Genomic DNA, 23,455 nt, shown 5'->3' with positions numbered 1-23,455 from the left:
GAAGCTAGAAAAATAAGCACCGAATACAATGTAAAAGTGTAAATCGGTCCTGATCATACTAAACTTTGAATGCAGAATGCGGTCTTGATATGACGATGGTGGTCTGTCGAATGATATGATGGGAACTAATGAATAAATCAACTCGGTAATCAAGTTCAACCGGTTGGAGAGTATTTTTCGATCACATGACTTGGAAATAGAGAAAATGTCGGCCGACCTTGTTTTTGGTAAGTTGAACTTAGTTTACATGCTAAAGTAATAGATTGACAGTTGTGTCATGAGACAATAGAATTTGTTGATGAATAAACAGTTGCAGTGTCAATGTTTTCTGAACTCAAATTGGCATTTTTCAGGGTCCATTCCGCCGTTTTACCGGGAGGTGTACGACATCGTCTGCCCAAATCAAGAACATGTTGATCGAGAACTTTTTGTGCAATTATTGGTCAAGTCAAGTTTACCAAAGACTACCATAATGCAGGTAAGTTGCCATCATTAAACAAATTTAGAATATATACTAACAATGCCAACTGAAAATAGTATCATTTAATTTAGATCTACTCAATAAAAGGACACTTTATTTTGAGAAGATGTTTTAAAAAGTTGTGGGCGTTTCCACTGATCGTCGTATTGTTGGCTGTCTGCAAGGTGCACTTTAAACCACTGCACATGACATTGACAGCAACATCTATGTAAATATATCTATTGCAAAATTAATTATATAACCAAGGATAGTGATTATTTTTATTATATCTATTTTTTGTTGTTGTTTTTGTGGGGGGGGGGGAGATTTATTAACAAAATAAAAAATTGTTATTATTTTATTGTACAATATCTGGCAATAGATATGTTAATGTATACATGTTGTACCTAATAGCAAATAATTTTTTTGCATTATTTTATTGTGCAATATTTGACAAAGATATGCTATTGAATGTATCCATGTTGTACCTAATGACAAATATACTGCATTTTTTGTTCATTGCATTAAATTTTGTCAAGGGAAGATATAGAATATCTAAAATAAAGCTTTAGATGACATGTATTTGTTTACTTTCAGATATGGGAATTGGTGGATAGTAGTCAAGGTTTTGTAGCTAGAAATGGGCTTTACAAGGCATTGGCACTTACAGCTTTAGCACAGCAGGGGAAAAATATCAATGAAAAATTGTTGGAAAGTTTTTCTGGCCAAGGTAGACAATTCTATCACATCTTACTGCAAATTATTTTGTTATTTAATCTTGTTTAATACTGGAAAGAGTGTAATGATTGTGATTTTCTGTGAAATGAAAAAGGAATTTACACATTTTCAAATAAAGGTAATCATGTTTTTTATTTGCTTATTCAGAATTACCGAAACCATCTCTTGGTGACCTTTCTGATCTGAAAACAACAAGTATTCGATTAAGAAGGGAGAAAAATCCAAATGTACTGGGATTGAATTATTCTGAACTGTGCAATTTAGATACCGTCAAGGTTGAATTAGTTCCAGAAAAAAAGGGGCTTATTTTAAAACATGTAGAATATGAAGTTACCAGTCAGGTAATTATTGATTTGTATAATTATTTAAGATATTAAATTCCAATTATGATAATATCCCAATAAAGGACTTAGTTAATATTGGATTCAGTTATAATAAAACAAATGTCCTTCCATAAACCTTTGAAATTATTTTCAGTTTATTAACTAAGTTCATTCCTGTTATTTTGTAATTCACTATGTTATTTTTATTTTTTTTTTTTTCATATTTCAGCGTTGGAAAACAACAGTTTTAAGGCGTTATAACGATTTCATATCATTCCATGAACTTTTAATGTTAAGATTTCCATATCGATTAATTCCAAGATTACCACCAAAAAAGATGATGGGAGGTATTTTAATTTTCTCATAATATTTAACCACAGCAACAGACTTTCAAACTTAATTTTCAGTGTGTTCAGATATCTCTTATTGGTAAATCCACATAATGTTTCACTTTTTAAATTGTTGTTAGATTATTAAATGAGAATTTTTTATTTCAGCTAATAGAGAATTTATTGAACAGAGAAGACGATCATTAAAGAGATTTTTAATAATAGTAACCAGACATCCACAACTTAATGATGATGAATTATTAAAGTTTTTTCTTACTTACAACGGCACAGTAAGTACAGAATTATTAATGAATTCAGTTTATCGTATTATAATTAATTCTTTAGATGTTTTAGTTTCATTTGTTGTTTGATTCTTCCAATATCTGTGTAGTTTGACTTATCAAATTGGTTTTGTTTGTGTGTAGTGTGGTTCTCAACTCATGCACTTACTATTACCGGTACATTGTTTCTGAATGTTTTTTTTGTAAATACTTTTTTTTTTTAGAAAATCTTTTAAAATACATAATTTCTTTAATAGGATATGCAGCATAAAATCAAAGATCATTTTAGAGGCAGCCCTGATGAATTTATGATTAGTAATTTAGCAAGTAAAGCAAAGGTTTGTATTATAAATGGTTACTTAAAGTGTAATTATTATGAACATTTTTTGACATGACAAAAAGGGTTTATGGACTTGTTGTATTGTCAATATATTGTCATCATTGTAGTTCTCCTGGAAATCCCACTTGAAATGATAGAATTTATGTAGGTGGTTGTAGAGATTGGGTTTATGAGACCTTTTGTAAATTGAACGTTTATAATAAAATGAAATAAAATTTATCTTCATGTTTTTCAGGATTTAGTACCATTAGATACACAGACACAGATAGGTTATAGTAAACAATTAATACAATTATTATATAATAGTGTTTCCAAAATGAAAGACATATCTGAAAAAATGGTTGTTAATGCAGCAGGGTTTGCAGGAGATATGTTGCATTTTGGCAGTGAACTTAGGTAGGCATAATTTTACTTATTTATATCTAACATGCATCTGAAGTTAATTGATACTTTTTTTTCCCATTCAATGAACTTTACATAGGACATAACATAATTATGTGGTACTTAATGTTCAAATTGTTAATTATTTTTGATGTTAATATCATAGTGTCTAATTTCTGTGCCTGTGGATTTAATTTATAAATATACAGTAGAATCTGTATGAGCAGCCACTCCTATTCAGCAACATCTCCTTGTAAGCGGTCACGATAAATTCCCCCCGTAGAAATTCTGTTGTTTCATCTCTTTATTCAATGGTCACTCCTCTAACGCGGCCAGCGGTCACTATTTTACTAATAAATTCAACAAAACACGGCCCATTCAACGGCCATTGTTGAATGATACCATCTTGTCATTCTTTGTAACACCCCCGCTAATCCCGTGAGTAGTAGTTAATAAACTGGACCCCCACTGATCAGGTAAAAAGAAATGTAAAAATAACAATCAACCCGGGATTATCTGTTTATTAATCTTTTGTTTTATTAAACGACTAACCTGATCATTGTTTTCACGCGTAACGACACATTATTTGATTTATTTATGTCAGCACAAAAAGCAACAAGATTTTATTAAGAGGCCACTCCCGTTAAGCGGTCAGTTGTGAAAATTCCCATGGGTGGCTGCTTAATGCAGATTCTACTGTAGTACTCATAACTAATTATATAGATATAGTAGATTCGTTTAAACAATGTTGATTTGATTTGCTTATAGTTTGATGAGTAATGATGCCACTCCTGTCACAGCCTGGGCAACAGGCAACAACGATACCTGGTCTCATTTACAGAGAGGTTTCAAACGATTATCAGTAGAATATGCAACATTATCTGATAAAGCATCCCATGAGGTAAATATTCACAATAGTGTGAGTTGTATCTATACATTTTTAAAGTCAATGGATGGGAATTATTGAGGAATTGCTTTCATATTTAAAGCTGCTGATCGTCATTTGCACTTTTGGGATAATAACTAATTTTTATGGCTGAATCCATGCGTAGGGTGTGCTGGTTTGTTTATATCATCTGGAAAAGATGTTGAATTACTGATATTCATTGTAATTCAAAATCTTTCAAATAACAATCAGCATCATGAATTAATTAACAGAAACTTGTTAAATATATTTTAGGCTGTTGAAGCAGAGGAGGGTGTTGTAGAAAAACTGTCTTTATTCCAAGATATGTTAACAGCATATAAAGTAAGTGCATATAATTACTGTCAAAGTTATGGCCCTTGATCACTTTGAAATATCTTGTGGATGCTCTAAACACTAAAGTTAATATATGATTGACTTCAGATTTATACACAATGTTTAAGGTCATGAGATGAAGAATCCTGTTGTTTTCAATTACTGCCAGCGTTATGGCCCTTGATAAATCTTGTGGACACTTTAAAGGCTAAATTTAATATCCGATTGACACAATTTTTAAGGTCATGAGACACAAATGCCTATTGATTTTCAACGAATTAGGATAATTACTGCCAAAGTTGTGCCCTTTATCCCTTTGAAAAATCTTGAGGATGCTTTAGAGGCTAAAGTTAATATCCGATTGCCATTATATTTAATACAGTGAGACGAAGAAACCTATCAATTTTCAACAACTTTCAGTGATAATGGCAATTGATATTAAATATTTTGTATGCTAAATGTTAAAATAGAGCAGAACTAGAAGCCAAATGGGTTGTTACTCAGATCTGAGTGTATTGGAAATGTTTTCATTTCTGACAAAAGAATAAAATATGCGACAACCCTTGTTGACTCCCCAGACTACTTAGCTACTGTGGGCATATGTTTCGTTGCCTGGCAATGTATCTTTATGTTCATAGTCTAATATAAATAATTGTACTAAGTTCTATCTTTTGTAAGGATTTATGTGATCGACATGAGAAAGGAGTATTAAACGATCATCAAAGGGCTATACAAAAAATGGGTCAGTATAAGAAAAAAAAGATGTCAGCTACTGTACAGGGATCTGCAGAGGTATTTATATCACACTTCGGCACATTTCACAATATAAATTACTGTTATTTTGTTTTTCAAAAATCTCGAAGTATATGATTTATAGATAATGATATAATGTTAAAAAGGAAAATCAAAATTTACTTTTAATTGTATTTATTCAACTGAAGTTAATTCATTAAATTTAGTAATAATGAATTATTAAAGCCATGATTGCATTTTTCAGACAATATCTAATTTTTCAAGACTTGATCCAAATTGATTATTTAACTTTTCATTAGGAGGTTTCCACTTAATTAAAGTTGTAAATTTAGAGGAAACAACAATTTTGAAATTTATCCTAAAAATGTATACATTCCTCCTAAATTTGCACATAACCTAGCAAACTCCTTTAAATATTGATGCAATCCATTTAGCTTATATATTAGGACAAATTCCCTTATCCATCCTGATTAAAAGCTTCTGTTATGTAAATTTAGTTTAATATATATAATTATTTATTGCTATTTTACGGGAGTTCGTTTATAATGATTGTTTTACAGACAGGTACAGTAGAACAACTTGAACAGAGAATCTTAGATGTAAGTCAACTAATACTAAATACACATGTACATGTACAACAAACTTTGAAATAATAGTGTCAGTTATAACTATTTGTCTAATTTTTTTATTTGCTATGTTTTTGCTTGTTTTATCCTTAAATTGCTTTCCTTTTTTCCTACGCCATGTTCAATTTAATATATTTTGCAGTAATGTATTAATTGTGTGACTTATCTTACAGGATTGTGTTTGAAGTAACAATTTTCATAATCTATGTGTCAAAATGTTAAGTGGATGTTAGGTTACTAATTTTGGTTCTGTATTAGTTCGGTTTTGGCTTAAACTGTATCTATCTGTGGACCCAGAATTGTTTTAATGTACATTGAATATCTGTCTAAGCAAATTAACAATATAATATTGAAACTTTCAGGATAGTTGATATTTTGACTATCCAGACAGTTATTTTAAAACTAATACTTTCAACAATAATATTTCTTTTGTGTTTTGTTACAAGCTATTTATAAGTATATGTTAAATCAACTAATACTTTTTGAGGTAGCATCAAAAATGACATTTTTATGTTCTTTACAGCAAGAAAGTCAAATAGCTAATATGGAAAATAGAAATTATTTTTCTCTTCATTGCTTACAAATGGAAACTCAGTTAATACATGGTAATTTAGACATATTTTATGAAGTCCTGAGTTCAATGGCAGAAGTAGAGGCTAAAGCACATAATGAGGTGAGATGACATTGAATTTTGATGGACAAAAAGCCATTAAAAGTATTCAAATATAAAATTTATCAAAAATACTCCTGCCAGAAAACACAATAGTCCAATATTCAGTTATTTATCAGTTTTAATATAACTTATGACCATTTAAGTTTTACATTAGTTTCTATTTTTAAAATATTTGATTTGTATTTGCTAAACTTATAAACTTTTTAAAGCACTGTTGAACAAGTAATTAAGAAGATTCTTACTCATGCTATAATGGTTTCTAACATTTTTAAAAACTTTGTTATGTATTTCAGTTAGCGTTTGTGTGGACTGCAATATCACCAATAGTGGAAACTCTTAACCCCAAAAATGTTTCAGTCCCGTCATCACCTACAACCACCTCCCCGATTGGATCTCCTTTAAACAGTCACTCTGGGATCAGCATGTAATGTACTCCAAGCAAATAAATCTGTGATGATTGAATATTATTTGTATGTTTTTATCTTGTTATTGACATTCAGTACATGGTATATTTTCCAAATTCAAAAACGTTGATGTATACCATAAAAAGCAAATGGGTTATATATGTGTTTACCTGACTGCTAATATCATACTAATATGTCTCAGATTTTATGTTTTCTTTCTGCAGAAAAGTATGACGTTCATTTCATTTCATTTATGTTTTCCTTTATGTTTTCCTTTTGTGAATCTAATATTCATTTGGTTAGTGACAATAATTAAATATTTTTTCATTATGGTGTAAAAAATGAATTTCATACCAATGAGAAGTTATTTAGTGAAAACTTGTCATGATTTATTCTACCAAATAAAATTCATAGTCAGTAAACAAATCTTACAAGGGTGTTTGAAAAATCAAAATTTCTTAAATATCACATAAAGCACCATATAAAATTTTGACAAAAATTGTGGTCACTTATTGCTTGTTGGTTTTAAAAGGTTCCAAATAATAGATTTTTTGCATATTTTTGTAAGAAATAAAAATTACTGTTCATTGGATGACATAATTTTGTTTTTCTATATAATGAATGAAAGGAGGTCCATATCAGATCTGAAATCAACCAAGTAATTATTATAAGTGTATGTGATTGTTTTTAATGTAAGCAATCAATTTACAGATTGCATGAAAATGCATGATTGATTTATTGGTGCATATCTACAGTATAATGGCAACTTTATAATAGTTATTATATATTCAACATCTAAAAGTTTTATTTCTACTTATATATATATAAAATTTATAAAATAACAATGCCTAGGATCTTTAATTGTTATTTTATATATTATATTTATATGGTTTGATTTGTATTGTTATTCACCATTAAATACTGCCTAGGATCTTTAATTGTTATTTTATAAATAAATATATAACACATATTAATTAATTTTACTGCCATATGTTCAGTAATCTGAAGATTGATTAATGATGTGATTGATTTATTCTTTGAATGGCATTTAGTACTTGGAACATAATCAAATAACCATAAAAGTGTGTTATTTGACGTGATTGGTTAATAGGTTCATTGGTCCAAAAATAAAGTAATGTTTCATGACAGTTGAAATTAGGCAAAATGTTAATAATAAATCAACATTCATAAATAACTATATTACAAAACTTTTATCATTTTTAAAACAAGATAATTATTGACAATTAAATAATCACTTGACAAGTAAGATCTTTTATTTGAATCAATAAACCATCTGAAACCTATTAACCTACCAAGTATTCAACATTGGGCAGTCAGCATTATATAATATGTACCTTGATTAATAGTTCACATTCCTATTTAAAACTCACTTCCAAGAAATAATAAACAGGGGCTTCTCATTCCCCTACTGTGAGCAAATTCATTCATGCTAGCTCTAAAATAAATCATTTATCACAATTTGCGGTCAGAAATGTTTGAGGGGTTTCCTGTACATGTATATTACGAGTATATCATATTTAAAAAAAGGAAAAAAGAAAACAGATAGTCTAAAGTTAGTCTATATCTCATGATAATACCAGTTAATTTTTCAAAATTAAATTAATCAAAATATTTGGTGCATTTAAATTGAAATATTGTCATTGTTGTACTTATTTCTAGTCTATATTTTTAAACCACTGAAACATGAGTTTTCTCATAGAGCAGTCTTGTCTGATCTCTATTATCATGTTTTGGTGGAATGTTAAAAAGACTATTTACACTTAATTAGGCACAAATTATAAATTATTGTGAAAAGCCTTTAACAAGGAGGGGTAATTGATGCAAGTAACTCAATGAAAAAAAAATAAATATATGTACTAAACATTTTCCTGTATAGAGGACATGGCCCCTTTTCTGTTGAAAATTTAATGCTACCCTCCTTAATTTTTCAATCCACACTTCGATGTATATTGAATAACCCATCATTTGGTTTGTATTCACCCCATATCACTCATCACTTTGGATAAAATGAGATGTTCAATCTCTTAAAATATATCCAAAGCACAGGGAGAAATATATGTGTTGCTGCAAACTACATGCTATAATTTGGGAATCCTATTTAATTCCAAATCTAAAAATACTGTCATTACATGAGTAACAACTAACTGACTCTTCATCGAAAACAAGTGGTCTGCAAAATTTATAGTTAACAGCATGGGGTATTTTTATTTATTTATTTTGAGCCTGCTTTAGGTCATAAGAAATATACTTTTAGCTTAAGTGAAACTCAAGGAATTAATCTGTAAATATACCAAACTCTTTCCAAATGAGTCGAACCTATCTCTTATTATATTTTTGTTTATTAAATATGTCAATAATTATAGTCTTGAATGTCATAGTTTATTTATATCACATTTTTTGTAGTTATATCATTTATTATTTTATCAATTAATTTTTTTCTTATCACAGTTTTTTTTACATAATATTACATAGATGCACACTAAGTCTTGATGCTCTACCTAGCAACTTACAACATTGTCAGTATAATCATAGAAATATATGTCAGTATCTATTTCTAATGTATAATCATAGATATATTATCCATCTACAAACAAACATCCAACTTGCTATCTCTCATATTCCAAAACAATGATTAGGCTTAAAGATGCTTTCCCACATACAAACTGTGTGATTTGATGATATATTTGGACTAAAAACATATTCAAACTATTTTATCTATCAAATCATAGATTCAAATTCCTCTCAAAACATGTTAATAAGAAGAAAAGTATTCCATGCCACAAGAATCTCTTTTTACCATCCTTGTTTATCAGTGGACTTGATTGAGGGAGAATCCATTTTACTATAAATACTGAGGCCTAAGTAAATTCTTGGAGGGGGGTTGGGATGACCTAGTGGTCTAGAGTGCCACGATTCGACATCTGGCTGGCCAGTCACCTCTGGCTTGCGGCCTGTGGTTTTGATTCCTGGTGTGAGCGTATGTGGCTTGGAGATAGGAGCGCCTTCTCAACCTTGTGGGTTTACTCTGGGTACTCCGGTTTCCTCCCACAGGAAAGAAAAATAAGACTTGTTTGTGATATCACCTTTGGTGGAAGCGGACGTTAAACACTAAGAACAACACAAATTCTTGGATTATCCTATGCCATTGAATTCACTCAACACATAACATAAGAAGCACTCCTTACTTTGCTTGAGGACACAGGCTGCTTCTTAGGGATAGGCCTACCCTCACATTTTTTGCACGCCCCATGGGTTCTTCAAGGAATCAGGTATTTTTCTAGTAAGATTGGGTGTCTACTTTGTGTGAATGTATCATTAACTCTGAACGGCTTTATGATATTTACACTCCAATAAAGTAGAACAAGTTAAAGATTTAAAAAATTGTATTCTAATTATTACTGAAACCAAATAGTCTTTCAGTTAGTACTGTAAGTATTCCATTGCACAATTACTGAAAGACAATGAATTTGTATATATGTACATATATTTTATGTAGGTATAGTATTTATATGATACATTTCACAAAGGATATTTTTATATTCCGTTATAATAATGCTGTGGATATACTTAAGGATAGAGGTGCTTTAATTGTTCATATTCCATTTGTATACCAACATGTGTATAGTATATTTTACATATATATATAGCACCTCAGTATATCTGTTTGTTGTATTTAATAAAATAAGTTGTTTAAAATATATATTTTGTTGTTCATAGAAATACTGGTTAGCCTACTGGAGAAATGACTGTTAATAAACATTGCTAAAGATTTACATATATCCCTATATGTTTATAAAAATACACTTACACGTTTTATAAGGTTTCTGATTCTGATAATATGGAAGTAAGATGGAGCTAAAATTATAATAAAGACATTCATTATAACATGGACTAGCAATATTTAGCCTACATATCCTGTTTTCTCTGGCTAAGTTATTTGATACCCAAGTCATGATTTGAATACCCAAATCTTGTTAATGATCTCCTATATTTATAAATTATTAAATCGGATAAGTAACGTTCATAGAGTAAATCATATTTGAATAAATAATCTCTAATTCGCTAGTTTGGTTTTTCTCCAACCTCACTGATCCATGTAACAATATTATGGTCTCCACCTAATATTGTTCCAAATTCATAAACAAGTTAGATGTCACATAATACAAGGGAAATGAAAGACCTATAGGGGAAAATAGAGAAACTGCCAGGTTGTTTTATCTTTGGCATAAACATGTTGGTCATTTACCTTTTTCAAGGCCAGTTGTTTACATTTTAAAATGGTATTGTGATGGGAATTCACCAGATAATCTCTCAAGGCCAATGTCCATATTATTTGGGTAAATCTTGATGTAATTGGATGTCATTAACCAACCGAATAATGAATACAGGAAATCTGGAGTGAAGTGATGTTGGGAAAAAGACATGTAAATATTAAGTATTGAAATGTAGGTTATTGTTTAACTGCTTTGACATAAAAGGTATACCAAAATTATTGTTTTTGCCTGCTATAGGTCTGATTTGGGTAGCCATACTTAAGAGAGAGAGAGAGTAAAACAGTATCCAGCCACAGTCAACCATTAGCTAATCAGGCCAAAACTATAGATGTGTACAATCAGACAGTCTCTGTTTAAATAAGAAGCCACTGACATCAAATAAATCTTGTGATTCCAAATCCGTATTCATGAAGAAATTTCTTAACCTGTGTAGCTCAAGTTGACCTACAAGCTTGTTTGTTTATATTCCATATCATAAACTGCAAAGCAAATAACTTATTTTGTATTCCAGTTGAATATTTTTTTGTTGAGAAATACAATTAAATTACTCCAGCTGGTTCAATGCACTGAACAATGACCACATGGCTTCAGTGTACAAGAAACTGAAATCCTTTACTATGAAACTTTCATCAGGAGTGGCATACATGTACATGAGATTTTGTGGCATGACAAAAAGTGGACAACTTTTGCTTTGTTATTTAAATTTGTGCACCACAAACAGGATGCAGATAACGAATACAACTACAAGTGAATGTGAAAACACGCTGTCCATGTTACTTTGGGAAAGATAAACTGATGGTTAGAGAATGTAGCAACATAGTGGCAATATTACCCCCTCCCCCCCCCAAGGATAATACATGTATTGGAATCATACTGGCAAATGGTGAATCATGTACACAAAAATGACATTATAAGTTTTATTACATTTTTATTCCATAAGAACTTTGTAACATATTTAAAATATTTTTTTTTTTCTAAAAATAAATAAGATGACTAGAATTAACAAAATAAAGGTTAAACTAACTAACAAGAAACATTAACAAAGCAAATATATACACTTAAATAACAATTTCCATATATACAAAGTAAAATTATATTTCTCCAATTATTTTCTAAAGTAACATCTGAAAAAAATAACAGTAAAATAATATTTATATATAATAAAAATACTCATAATAAAAAAAATAAAATTAAGATAAGATACAGAGAGATAGAGAGGGAAAAATGGGGTTTAACGTCCACTCGACACAAACTAGGTCATTTCGGGACTAAAACATGGTTCAATTTTATTTTAATAAATCGCTTGCGCGTAGGGTCTTTAGCAGTGGGAGAGAACCGGAGAAAACCCACGAGGTTGGACAGGCGACCCTACTAAAACATGGTTCAATTTTATTTTAATAATTCGCTTGCGCGTAGGGCGTAGGGTCTTTAGCAGTGGGAGGGAACCGGTGGAACCAGAGAAAACCCATGTTCCGTACAACCGGGGAATCAAAATCACACCATCCAACCATCCAAAATAAGATACACCAATAGCAGATAAGTGGTCTGAGTAGTTCATAAAGGTCGTTATATTGTGGATCTTTAGGTAAGCATATTTTAAGTTTCATCAAAATCTGATAACAATTGTGACTTCTAGAGGGTCCACAACCTTGGTATGACATACTTTTACACTATTTACATACAGGAGTCGCCATTTTGTCAGGCAGTTTTGGTCCGATTTGAACTCAACCGTCATTAGGGTGCAACAGTGATAAATTTAAACATTTTGTAAAATTGGATAAAATTGTGATCTCTATAGGGGCAACAAGCTAAAAATGTGATTTTTCGTACAATCAGGGGCCAGTTTCATCAAAATCGGATAAAAATTGTGACCTCTAGACTGTCCACAAGCTAAAAACTTGATTTTTTCCCCTACAATCAGGGGCCATAACCCAAAGTTATGGTCCGATATATGCCAAAATCAAAAGGAACCAAGATGTTTGGGAAATTAATCTATATTTCAAGTTCAGTCAAAATTGGATAAAAAAATTTTGACCTTTAGACTGGACGGATAGGGCAATATAAGTCCACATGAAAATGTGGGCATATAAAAACAAAATCATTATACTGTAAAACAATAAATTGCAGCATTAATAATTAAGGGCAATATATCCCAGTAATCAGAATAAGGCTTTCAAATTTGAGACAAATCAAGGGATATATGGAGCATTTATAAGATTCTACAAAGTGATCAAGGGTTATAACAACTGAAGATATAAATCATTAAATTCAATTGGCTTCTTTGTCTTAATAATGTAAACATCTATAAATTTTTTCAAAGATTGTATGATAAATGCAGTTTTGATTGAAAAATTGTGAACAAAGAGTGACAGTGACAACAATATACAATCATATTTTAATGTGTCTGTATAATATTAATTAAAGCTTAAACATGGACGGATGCTTATCAACGAGTTTGAAATTTGTGACCTGAAAATTTAAGAGCATCAACAGGGCTCTTCATAATAATCTAATAAATATTCCTGCTGAGTTGTAAAAATTTCTAAATGACGGGACTAAATCTGTGATATGTTAAAAATTTAAAAAATCTGAATTCCAAAAAGCCCAAATGATTAATATGACTAAGTTTTAAACCATTCCATTGAGATTGTCCTGTGTCATGTCCAAAAGCTTTAAATATGAATACTTAATTTTGATAGGGTCTTCCTTATAAACAATCCTTATGAAATTAAAAAAAAAATCTGTAATGAACTCTGACCTAAAAGGGGTCACAAGATGCTGGACAAAGGTGACAACAAGATATGTCCAAATTATGAAAGATGGTCATGTGATACTCGTGACTTTGTTTATAACCACGTTAAATGTAGGCGTAGATAGAAACAGTTAAAAATTAACTAATTATTTACAAATTATATAATGTACACAAGTTAAAATTACCCTCAATCGCCAGCACACAATAATAACAATTTTAAATATATAAAAATTCCTAATAAAACATGAATATACAATGGGAATGTAAAACATAATCTCAATAAAATCAACATTTCAAATATATACAAACATAACAAACCAAAAATGAACAAGAAATTGGAAAAACTTGAACAGAAGATTCAGGGGCTTGTTCCACTAAATGGTGTAAGCATGGAAATCTTGAATAAATTTTCTCATTAAAAAATCTGGGTTCCTGATATACAATATAGATGACTTTAAACAAAATATTCTAAAAAAACAATCAATAAACATTTGATTCAAATTATCATTATGCTATTTGTTCCTTGCTATAATAAAATATACATAAATAACTTATGTAATGAATGTTTCTTAACAGTTTGGAAGTATCAAAATTTTAAAATATTTTCATCCATATTATTTTCTAAATGATTTATATAATTTTTGTTCAGAACTAAGGGCTGTATTAGTTCTTTTATTCAGTACCTATACTCGATTGAATTCTGTCAGCTGTAATTTCTTCAGAATGAATAGTTTTAGTTTTACCAGTACTCAGATCTTTAGAGGTATGAGTTAGAAAATGGTGTCCTGGATGTTGAAGACTTGTTTCAACTCGAACCGTTGTCAAATAACCGGTAGAGTTGGACTGAAAATAAAAATGATTAAAAAGGGTTTCATCAAAATCAGATAAAAATTGTGACTTCTAGAGGGGTACACAAGCTAAAATAGGGATTTTTTCGTACAATCAAGAGCCATAATCCTGGAAATAAAGGTGCGCTATGTACAGATATCAAAAGGAACCAAGATCTTTGGGACATAAACACATGCTTTAAGTTTCATCAAAATCGGATAAAAATTGTGACTTCTAGATGGTTCACAACCTTAATATTACATACTTATACACTATTTGTGTCAGGGGCATGCTGGTAGGGTGGTCTGTGGGGGTTCTCCCCCCAGAAAATTTTTGAAATTTGACAACAGGAAGCGCGTTTTGCAAGCCTTTCTGGGAGAAATCTAGGTATCATATTTTCCAAATTTATGCTGCTATTTTGACTATAAGACATACTACTGTACTACACAAGACACTCATGACAGGTCTGCTTAATATAATGCTAATACAATGTATTTCTATCCAAATAATAAATTGCATCTTATACATATCGAGGCATGAATACATGTATGAATCTTTAGTCTCTATGAGACATGATACTAACACAAAAATGCAGGAAATGCAATTATGCTATCGTTGTGTATGTATGATTTTTCGCGTGCGCACTCTCAATTTTTTGAGGGGATTCCGCGTGAAAATTAGAGCTCTCAGGGGGGCCCGCTTATACGGGTGGACTTATTGTTTAATGGGGGCCTGGGAGGACACCGTCCTCCTAAACTCCCTGCCAGCACGCCCCTGATTTGTGTACAGGGAGCGCCCATTTTGTCTGGCAGTTTCGGTTTGATTTTCACAAGATTCAAACACACCAATCTTTAGTGTGTAATGGACACCCCCGCGCACTGAGCCTCCGGTCTACAAGGAGTAGGGTCGCTTGCCCAACATCATATTTGCCCAGTATGTTTTGAACTACAAATAAATATAAGTGAGACATGGGCATATTCCCTAAGTGACAAGCCAACAGTGAGGATGATGTCCCCAGCTGAAATCCCAAAATAAATAGATGACACATATTAATTAATTGCACGTTTATCTTTTTCAGAAGTATCAAGCAATCAAAATGATTATCAACTATATACATGCAACGTTTCAATACTCTTACAGGTATCTTGATAAAGGATATCTGTAAGAGTATTGAAACGTTGCATGTAATAAACCAAGAAGTAGTAAATCCATAAAGTTGTGTTATTATGAATATTATACCTCTACTTCTAAATGTCATTTAAGGAAACTATACACTAAGTTTCATCACTCTCTATCACATAGAATCAAAGTCAAAGATATTGCTTAGCTCTGCTTAGCTTTAGCGGGAAATGTTAATCATTGAACTCAGGTCAAGACATTCACCTAATGAACATCTACATCATGTTAAAACATTCTACCTCACTTTCATAGCTCTCACTTAATTATAACCAAAGTTATTGTGCCCAAATCAACCAATCAAATTGCTTATCTCTGCTTACCATAAGCCGACAATGTTCATCATTGATCTCCATCAATGCATTCACCTAATGAATGCATACACCAAGTTTGAACATTCTACCTCAATTAGAAGGAGAGTTATTGTGTTTCAATGTCTCGACCAATCAAATTGCTTATCGCTCTGCTTACCCTCAGCAGAAAATATTCATCATCGAACTTAGTCAAGGTATTGTGATGACACTATAACCAATCGAATTGCTTATCGCTCTGCTTACCCTCAGCAGAAAATATTCATCATCGAACTTAGTCAAGGTATTGTGATGACACTATAACCAAGTTTCATCACTCTCACTTAATCAAAACTAAGGTTATCGTGTCCCAAAATCATCAACCAATCAAATTTCTTATCTCTGCTTACCCTAAGCAGAAAATACTCATCTTCAAACTCCATCAAACCTAATAAACACCTACACCTACTTTGACCATTCTAGTTCAATTAGAAGGAAAGTTATTGTGTCCCAAAAAGTGTGACGGATGGACAGACAGACAGACGAACCCATTTTAATAGTCCCCTGCTTTCTTCGACAATAAGAACCTTAGATGTCATATGTGAATACATCATTCATTTTACCTTATTGTTTACCATATAACTTTCTGTATTTGTATGGGTGTTTCGTTTTGATTTTGTTTTTGGTTTCTTTTTGGCCTGAACTGATGGAAGATCTAAGTAATTATCTGAAGAAATAAAAATCATCATTCTCTGTTAAACTTGTGTTTAGACTTCACAAGATTTAAATCCAAACTATTTCTAAACTCTGTAAACACAGATGCTACAATTAAACAAATGGACAAGGGGAAACTATACCGCTCGGGTTATTCGAAATGAAATGGGGTTTAACGTCCTACTGTTCTGCTCCTAAACTGGGCTAATGAAGACGGGCATACGCCATACAGTGTGCTATGAGGGAAATTTTGCCCAGGCAGCGGCACTACGCCCTACTCTTATATCAAATTCCAACTGCCAAGGGATATTTTACATGCACGCCAATATGTACACGGGACCTCGAATTTTCGTCCCATCCAAACGACTAGACAGCTGTCCTTGTCAGGCCCGGGATCAAACACCCGACCTCCAGGCTAGCGTGCCAGTGTCTTACCCACTTAGCCACGTGATCCCCCTCTCAGGTTATTCAATGGTTTAAGAGAGTGTATCCATGCGCAAGTATTCCATGAGCGCTAGCGGCAGGGATACACTCGAGTGAACCATTGAATAACCCGAGCGGTATTCAATGATCTTTGAGTTCTGTTTTTATTCTATAACACAGTATACTGTACTATCTAGATTATCCAAAACAAAATCACCAATAACGTTAAAATTCATCAAAGGTTCCCCCTTTTTTCTTTCTTTTTTTTTTACAAAAATTGTGGTTGCTAGTGTTGACATCATTACAGTTTGACGTAATTCTGAAATTGATGTCATTCTGGACAAAAGTAGTACGTGTAAAAGCCATTGAATATAACCATAGGTTATTCAATGGCTGTATTCAATGATATTTGCTTTTATTTGCATGTAGTTATAGAATAAATGTATAAAATACTAACCATCAGAAAATATATCATAATAAGCCCTATGTTCTCCATCACTATAATTATGACTATTCCGTGGCTTATGTAATATGAAATCATCTTCTTTATATCTTTTTCTATCTGTATAACTATAATTCCTACAGTCATCTACTGAATCATCTTCAAATGGATCTAAATCTTCTTTTCTTGTGTACTAATATAAAACAAATTCATTCATCGATTGTAATTTTATCATTATGCATGTATCATTATCAGGAACATCATCAGACAATCTCAGTCCACTAGCAGTTTTTCACCCATTCTGTAAACAATAAAGTGGGGGACCCTTCGGGACTACATCTTATCGTTAATGCCATCCGGTGCGAAAGTTCTTAAAGTGTGAATCCATTTGAATTCATTGGCTTTTCTTGTGGCATCATTTTTGCCATTATCTGGGTCAGTCTTAAAGAGCTCAATAATTTTAATCAAAACATTTCTACTCGTACGTCCATTTAAATGTATTACGACCGGTTTTGGCCTGTTGGGTCTAATATCTGCGTAGTGTTCCTTTATTCTTTTTGAAAAGGCAAGTTTGCTTTCTCCTATGTATTGTTTTTTACAAAGGAAGCAAGTTAATAGGTAGACAATTAAAGCTAGTGCGGCAGGAAAATTTCTTACCAGTTTTACTACTAATAAAGTAGTTATTTTGGTCTTATTTGTTGCAGATGTCACAATCTTTCTTGATAAATTTTTCGAATAGATTTTGGACCGTGACTCCGCTAGTTTGCGGATTCCTCGGTGGGTATATGAGTCTCGCTTTCATTAGCGTATCTTTTAAATTAGGGTTTCTCCTAAACGCTGTGATTGGTTTAATGTCTGAGATAGAACGGCACATATCCGAACCGGTTAATAAATGCCATTTCTCTTTTATGAGCATGCTAACATGAACGGCAGTCAGATTGTAATCCGTTATAAAAACAAGTGATTTTCGTTTTTTTAAAATGGTAGCCGTAGTCGGGCTTAACTGGTCTTTTCTGGCTAAAGATTTTGCCCTGTTCTTATTATCGGACACATCTTTGTGTGGATAGCCTCTTTTAAGATAAAAATTGAGAAGGTTTTGGTTATGTCTTTCATAGTCTATTACTAAGCTGCAGAAGACTAGGTATTTTTACAACCTTTCAATCGATAAACACAAAAGCAACTTTGTGAGCTCCTTGTAGAATCCAAAAAAGACTTTCCAAGAGACACTTTTCAAAGTATGCGAAATAGTAGCATAATTTTTAGCCTAACTCAGGGCAGAGAATGAAAACCGGGACAAGTTCCCAATTATTTTAGCTGTGGTACCCCCACAGTGAAAACTAATAAATAAAAAAAATGGCGCATACACCCCCATAACCCAATAGGGTTATTATTAAGCCCTCATTAGTGTAAAAAAACCTTAAACTAAAAAGTCCAAAGGGTTTCGAGCCTTGAGTCTATGCAAATATGCATAATTACGACGGCAATTTTCTTAGCCGAATATCGTTGCACAATTTTTGGAATAATCGACTCCGGTGTTAAAGATTGACTCCGGTCCCCACCGACTATATAAAGAGGGCAACCGCACATCCTCAATCAAGCCTGAAGAGTTCGAATAGAACGAAACTAGTAGCTGATAGAAATCTGGGAAGGCTGTTCGCCTATTTACAGATTTTCTACTGTTAAAAGCATACGTTTCATTCTTGAAATATGTGCAGAAGGTGTTGAATATCTCTGCAGTATCGCGATATTAAAGTGCACTTGATCCCCCCCCCACCATGCTGTGAATACAAATTTCTTCTATAACCTTTCAATTCTGGATTTACTTCTTCCAGACAGTGTATATATTATCCAGTAAGCTATAAATTCAGTGTTCTTCTAACTACATAGTATAGCCATGGCTACCATATATAGACTGATATAACCTATCATGATTTAGCATATTGGGAGAGGAATGTATTATACTCACGACATTATGTCCAAGGTCTTGATTACAGAAAATATAAGAAATAGTTATATTTTAAAGTTAAAGGAGCTAAATCGCTAATATTTGGGACCTAGCAATTGACCCAAATGGGTCGCAACACATTTAATAATGTAAGCTGATTGTATATAAACTGATTTACATTTAATTGTTTCCGTTTTGACTCTTAATTTCAAGTCTATTGAACAGGCTCTCCAGTTGAATATGTCTAGCCTCGTTCTTTCTGGTCACTTGTTGCAAATGATGCTAAAACTCACTATGGTACACGATTCATGTACCAATGGTAAAATGTTTATTTTTTGTCTTAAATATTGGATATCAGAAGCCTGCCTTTTCCTGGTAAGATCACAACTTCAATGTTGATTTGAATTGACAAATAATTCGTATTTTCAACGTGTAAGACTTTGGATGATATTGAGTTAGAGACTTAGCTACTTTAAGACGTATAAAAATATAACACATTAAAACAACATTCTGGTTGCTATAAAACAGAAGTACCCTTTTTGCCTTCCTATCATTACGACTGGCAGGATATTGTTCAAATTTAGGTCTGCAGACTTCGTCCATTATTTCTTCTAATAGATCAGCTGGTCGTTCATCTTAAATAAACAATTATTAACTGTTGACATGATAGCTTAAAGATGCATTGTCCCGAAAGTATTTATCGGATGGTTATTTCCAATAAAAGTATGGTAAATTTGGTATATATGGAAAGTATAGACACCCAATCTTAATCTTACTAGAAAAATACCGGAGTACCCTAAAAATACCCATGGGGCAAGTACTGGGTAAATATGTCAGGGTATCACTAACTGGCAACTTGACTTGTCTGCCAGCTTATTGTGTGCTAGCTTGACTGAGGGAGCAGTTGTTATTTCTTGATCAACTGGTTAGCAGGTTTGGGCAACATTGAGGGATGTCAAGGTACAAAAGTTTCTGTAATTGACAGAAAATAATCAAGAATTTACTTAGGCCTCAATATGTATGGTAAATGGACAGTAAGTAAAGAAAAATACATTCTGAAAAAAAGAACCCTCACTCAAAGAAGCGAGAGGAGAGACATGGCCTCTAACATCAGTTTATTTGTAGCTTCAGTAATCTCCCCGCTTATACAAAGGTTTGAGAGGGGTTTGAAGCAAATTTTTGATAGATTAAGTAGTTTGAATATGTTTTAGTCCAAATATATCATCAAACCAGCAGTTGTCAGGCGAGATATGCCCACATTTTGCAAGAGATGGATAGAGAACAAGATAAAATGAAAAACGTAATTTTTCATACAAATAGAGGACATAATCCAAGAAGTTATGGTCTGAAATGCGCGAATAATGAAACAGACTGAGACCTTTGGGATATAAAGATATATTTTAAGATTCATCAAAATCTCATAAAAATTGTGACCTCTAGAGGGTCCACAACCTACATACTACATACTTGTACACAATTTGCATACAAGGAGCTTCCATTTTGTGGGGCAGTTATCGTCCGATTTTCAAGTAATTTGAACTCAACTGTCATTAGGGTGTAACGGTGAAACATTTAAAAGTATTTTAAAATCAGATAAAAATTGTGACCTCTAGAGGGTCAACAAGCTAAAAACGTGATTTTTCGTAAAAACAGGGGCCATAATCCAGGAAGTTACGGTCTGATATGCTCAAATATTAAAAGGGACCAAGATTTTTGGATTATAAACATACATTTTAAGTTTCATCAAAATCAGATAAAAATTGTGACTTTTAGAATGTCCACAACCTTGGCATTACATACTTTTACACTATTTCCGTACAAGGAGCGGCCATTTTGTCTGGCAGTTTTGGTCAGATTTTTACGAAATTCGATCTCAACCTTCATTGATGTGTAACGATGATATATTGAAACGTTTTTTAAAATTGAATACAAATTGTGACTTCTAGTGGGTGCACAAGCTAAAAGTGTGATTTTTCGAACAATCGTAGCCCATAATCCAGGAAGTTACGTTCGGATATGCGCGATTATCGAAAGAAACCAAGATCTTTGTGATATTTAAATTGTGACCTCTAGAGGGTTCATAACCTTGATATACTATATTTTTACACTATTTGCGTATGAGGGTTGGCTATTTTGTTGGCAGTTTTGGTTCGATTTTCACGAAATTCACATTCAACTGTCATTGGGGTGTAACAGTGATATATTCAAGGGTCATAATTCTGGAAGTTACGATCTGTTACCGTATAAACATGAATTTCAAGTTTCATCAAAATCGGATTAAAATTGTGAACTCTAGAGGGTCCACAACCTTGATATACCATATTTTAACACTATTTGCATACAAGGTGCGGCCATTTTGTCCAACAGTTCTGGTCCAATTTTTACGAAATTCGAACTCAACCGTCATTAGGGTGTAACAGTGATATATTCAAACATTTTTTTAAATCGGATAATAATTGTGACCTTTAGAGGGACCACAAGCTAAAAACATGATTTTCCGTACAATCAGGGGCAATAATTCAGGAAGTTATGATCCAATATGCGCGAATAATAAAAACAACCAAGATCTTTTGGTTATAAACATGCATTTTAAGTTTCATTAAAATCAGATGAAAATTGTGACCTCTAGAGTGTCAACAAGCTAAAAACGTGACTTTTCATACAATCAGGAGCCATAATCCATGCACTTATGGTCCGATACATGCCAATATGGAAAGGAACCAAGATCTTTGGGAGATAGACCTATATTTCAAGTTTCGTAAAAATCGGATAAAAATCGTGACCTGTATACTGTCCACAAACAAATTGTGGACTGACGGACATCCAGACAGACGGACGGGCAATGGCATAATACGTGCACATGAAAATGTGGGCGTATAATCACATAGTTTGTACGCAGGAAAGTATCGTTAATAGAATTATTAAAGATGAACAAATATGTAGAACTTTGTTTAAGTTATCTAACAAAGCATATTCAGTTTTGGGTTTCAACAGTTGAGCAACCCTAATATAATGGAGCTTACCTTCATCCTCTTTGGTAGGAGTACACATACTGACTTCTTGTTGTAAATCTCTCTGCACTTTCTGTAATTCATCATCTACCCAAGCTGTAATTAGATCAGAATCAACGCTACTCGCACTTTGTGGTTCTGGATGATCTAAACAAATACAGTAAGAACAGTCATCTGTCTATTTAGAGGTATCAGTAATTAATTTAATTTTACAATAATACGCTATATTTTTCTCAACAAAAACATGGATTGTACTTTCAAAAATAGAACACAATTGTATTACATAATAATATGTTTAATATCTTAAAACACTAAACATAAGCTAAGCTAATATAATTTTCTAATGACACATGGACAATCCATAGTAAAATTTCAAATGTATAGAAATTGTTTCGGTGCCGGTATGCAATATCGGGGCATTTGCTTGTAAGAATGGAAGGAAGAATTGTGCAAGTGGTTCTCAGCTCACATAGTTATGTTTACGTGAGACTTATTTGTCTTGAATCAAGAACTTTAATCATGACTAAAAAAGATAGGCTATGATCAAAGAAACATAAGAAATCATTCCTCACCAAATGATACAAAAAACAAACTGTAAAAAACTCAACTGTTTGGATCTGTTAAACTGCAACCAGTAGATAATGTAGTTAGACTATCATCTGTACTATATTGTCCTACATTGTCCATCTGGGTGTCTTTCTTACTGTCTTGTGGTATGATTTTTTTATATTTTGGTATTTGCGTTGTATTTACATCTATAAATAAATTTCATAGGTAGTAATCTTCAAGCAACAAATTTGACAAGACTGTATTCAAAGGGTTCATCCTCTCATTACCCCAAAGCTTCACAACAAATTTGAAAAATATATGTTAAAAATTGTAGCTTCACAAACCAAGTTTTATAGATGGACTGACTGATACAGTGACAAATTAATACACCCACATTGAAATATGGGCGATAAAATTTCCACACAGAACTTTGTCATGTATTTTGTGTTCACAAATTTTAGAAATGAAATGAAAAGGGGTTT

At 32.3% G+C, this 23,455-nt stretch overlaps 2 protein-coding genes across 3 annotated transcripts; one reads left to right on the top strand and one right to left on the bottom strand.

Moving 5' to 3' along the window:
* Window positions 1-163: 163 nt before the first annotated feature.
* LOC126811802 (sorting nexin-8) lies at window positions 164-10,593 on the top strand. Of its 2 annotated transcripts, XM_050537725.2 has the most exons (14): window positions 164-227; window positions 354-478; window positions 1,058-1,190; window positions 1,346-1,539; window positions 1,751-1,868; window positions 2,019-2,140; window positions 2,389-2,469; window positions 2,707-2,867; window positions 3,621-3,753; window positions 4,033-4,101; window positions 4,771-4,884; window positions 5,406-5,444; window positions 5,995-6,144; window positions 6,438-10,593. In XM_050537725.2, exons 1-14 carry the CDS (start codon window positions 206-208, stop codon window positions 6,570-6,572), a joined length of 1,596 nt encoding a protein of 531 aa, XP_050393682.1. In that variant the 5' UTR covers window positions 164-205; the 3' UTR covers window positions 6,573-10,593. The 2 variants fall into 2 exon arrangements, with proteins under 2 accessions (XP_050393682.1, XP_050393683.1); XM_050537726.2 differs by lacking the exon at window positions 5,406-5,444.
* A 3,431-nt stretch (window positions 10,594-14,024) lies between these two features.
* Window positions 14,025-23,175, bottom strand: LOC126811807 (uncharacterized). Its single transcript, XM_050537730.2, has 6 exons — window positions 23,033-23,175; window positions 22,437-22,571; window positions 19,948-20,048; window positions 17,484-17,661; window positions 16,513-16,616; window positions 14,025-14,438 (listed from the first exon to the last, which is right to left on the bottom strand). The coding sequence occupies exons 1-6, from the start codon at window positions 23,109-23,111 to the stop codon at window positions 14,268-14,270; spliced, it is 768 nt and encodes a 255-aa protein (XP_050393687.2). The 5' UTR covers window positions 23,112-23,175; the 3' UTR covers window positions 14,025-14,267.
* Window positions 23,176-23,455: the final 280 nt, after the last annotated feature.

Source organism: Patella vulgata, chromosome 2, assembly GCF_932274485.2.
Source record: "Patella vulgata chromosome 2, xgPatVulg1.2, whole genome shotgun sequence".
NCBI lineage: Eukaryota > Metazoa > Mollusca > Gastropoda > Patellidae > Patella > Patella vulgata.
This window is presented reverse-complemented; position numbering and strand designations above follow the sequence as displayed.

Excerpts from the sequence above, each read along its gene's own strand:
- LOC126811802 (XM_050537725.2), top strand. The coding sequence starts at position 206 with ATGTCGGCCGACCTTGTTTTTG. Across the intron at positions 2,141-2,388 it reads TTCTTACTTACAACGGCACA|GATATGCAGCATAAAATCAA; the intron begins GTAAGTACAGAA and ends TTTCTTTAATAG. Across the intron at positions 2,470-2,706 it reads ATTTAGCAAGTAAAGCAAAG|GATTTAGTACCATTAGATAC; the intron begins GTTTGTATTATA and ends CATGTTTTTCAG.
- LOC126811807 (XM_050537730.2), bottom strand. The coding sequence starts at position 23,111 with ATGGACAATGTAGGACAATATAGTACAGATGATAGTCTAACTACATTA. Across the intron at positions 22,572-23,032 it reads CAGTTTAACAGATCCAAACA|ATCATCCAGAACCACAAAGT; the intron begins GTTGAGTTTTTT and ends GTATTTGTTTAG. Across the intron at positions 14,439-16,512 it reads GTTATATGGTAAACAATAAG|TCCAACTCTACCGGTTATTT; the intron begins GTAAAATGAATG and ends TTTTATTTTCAG.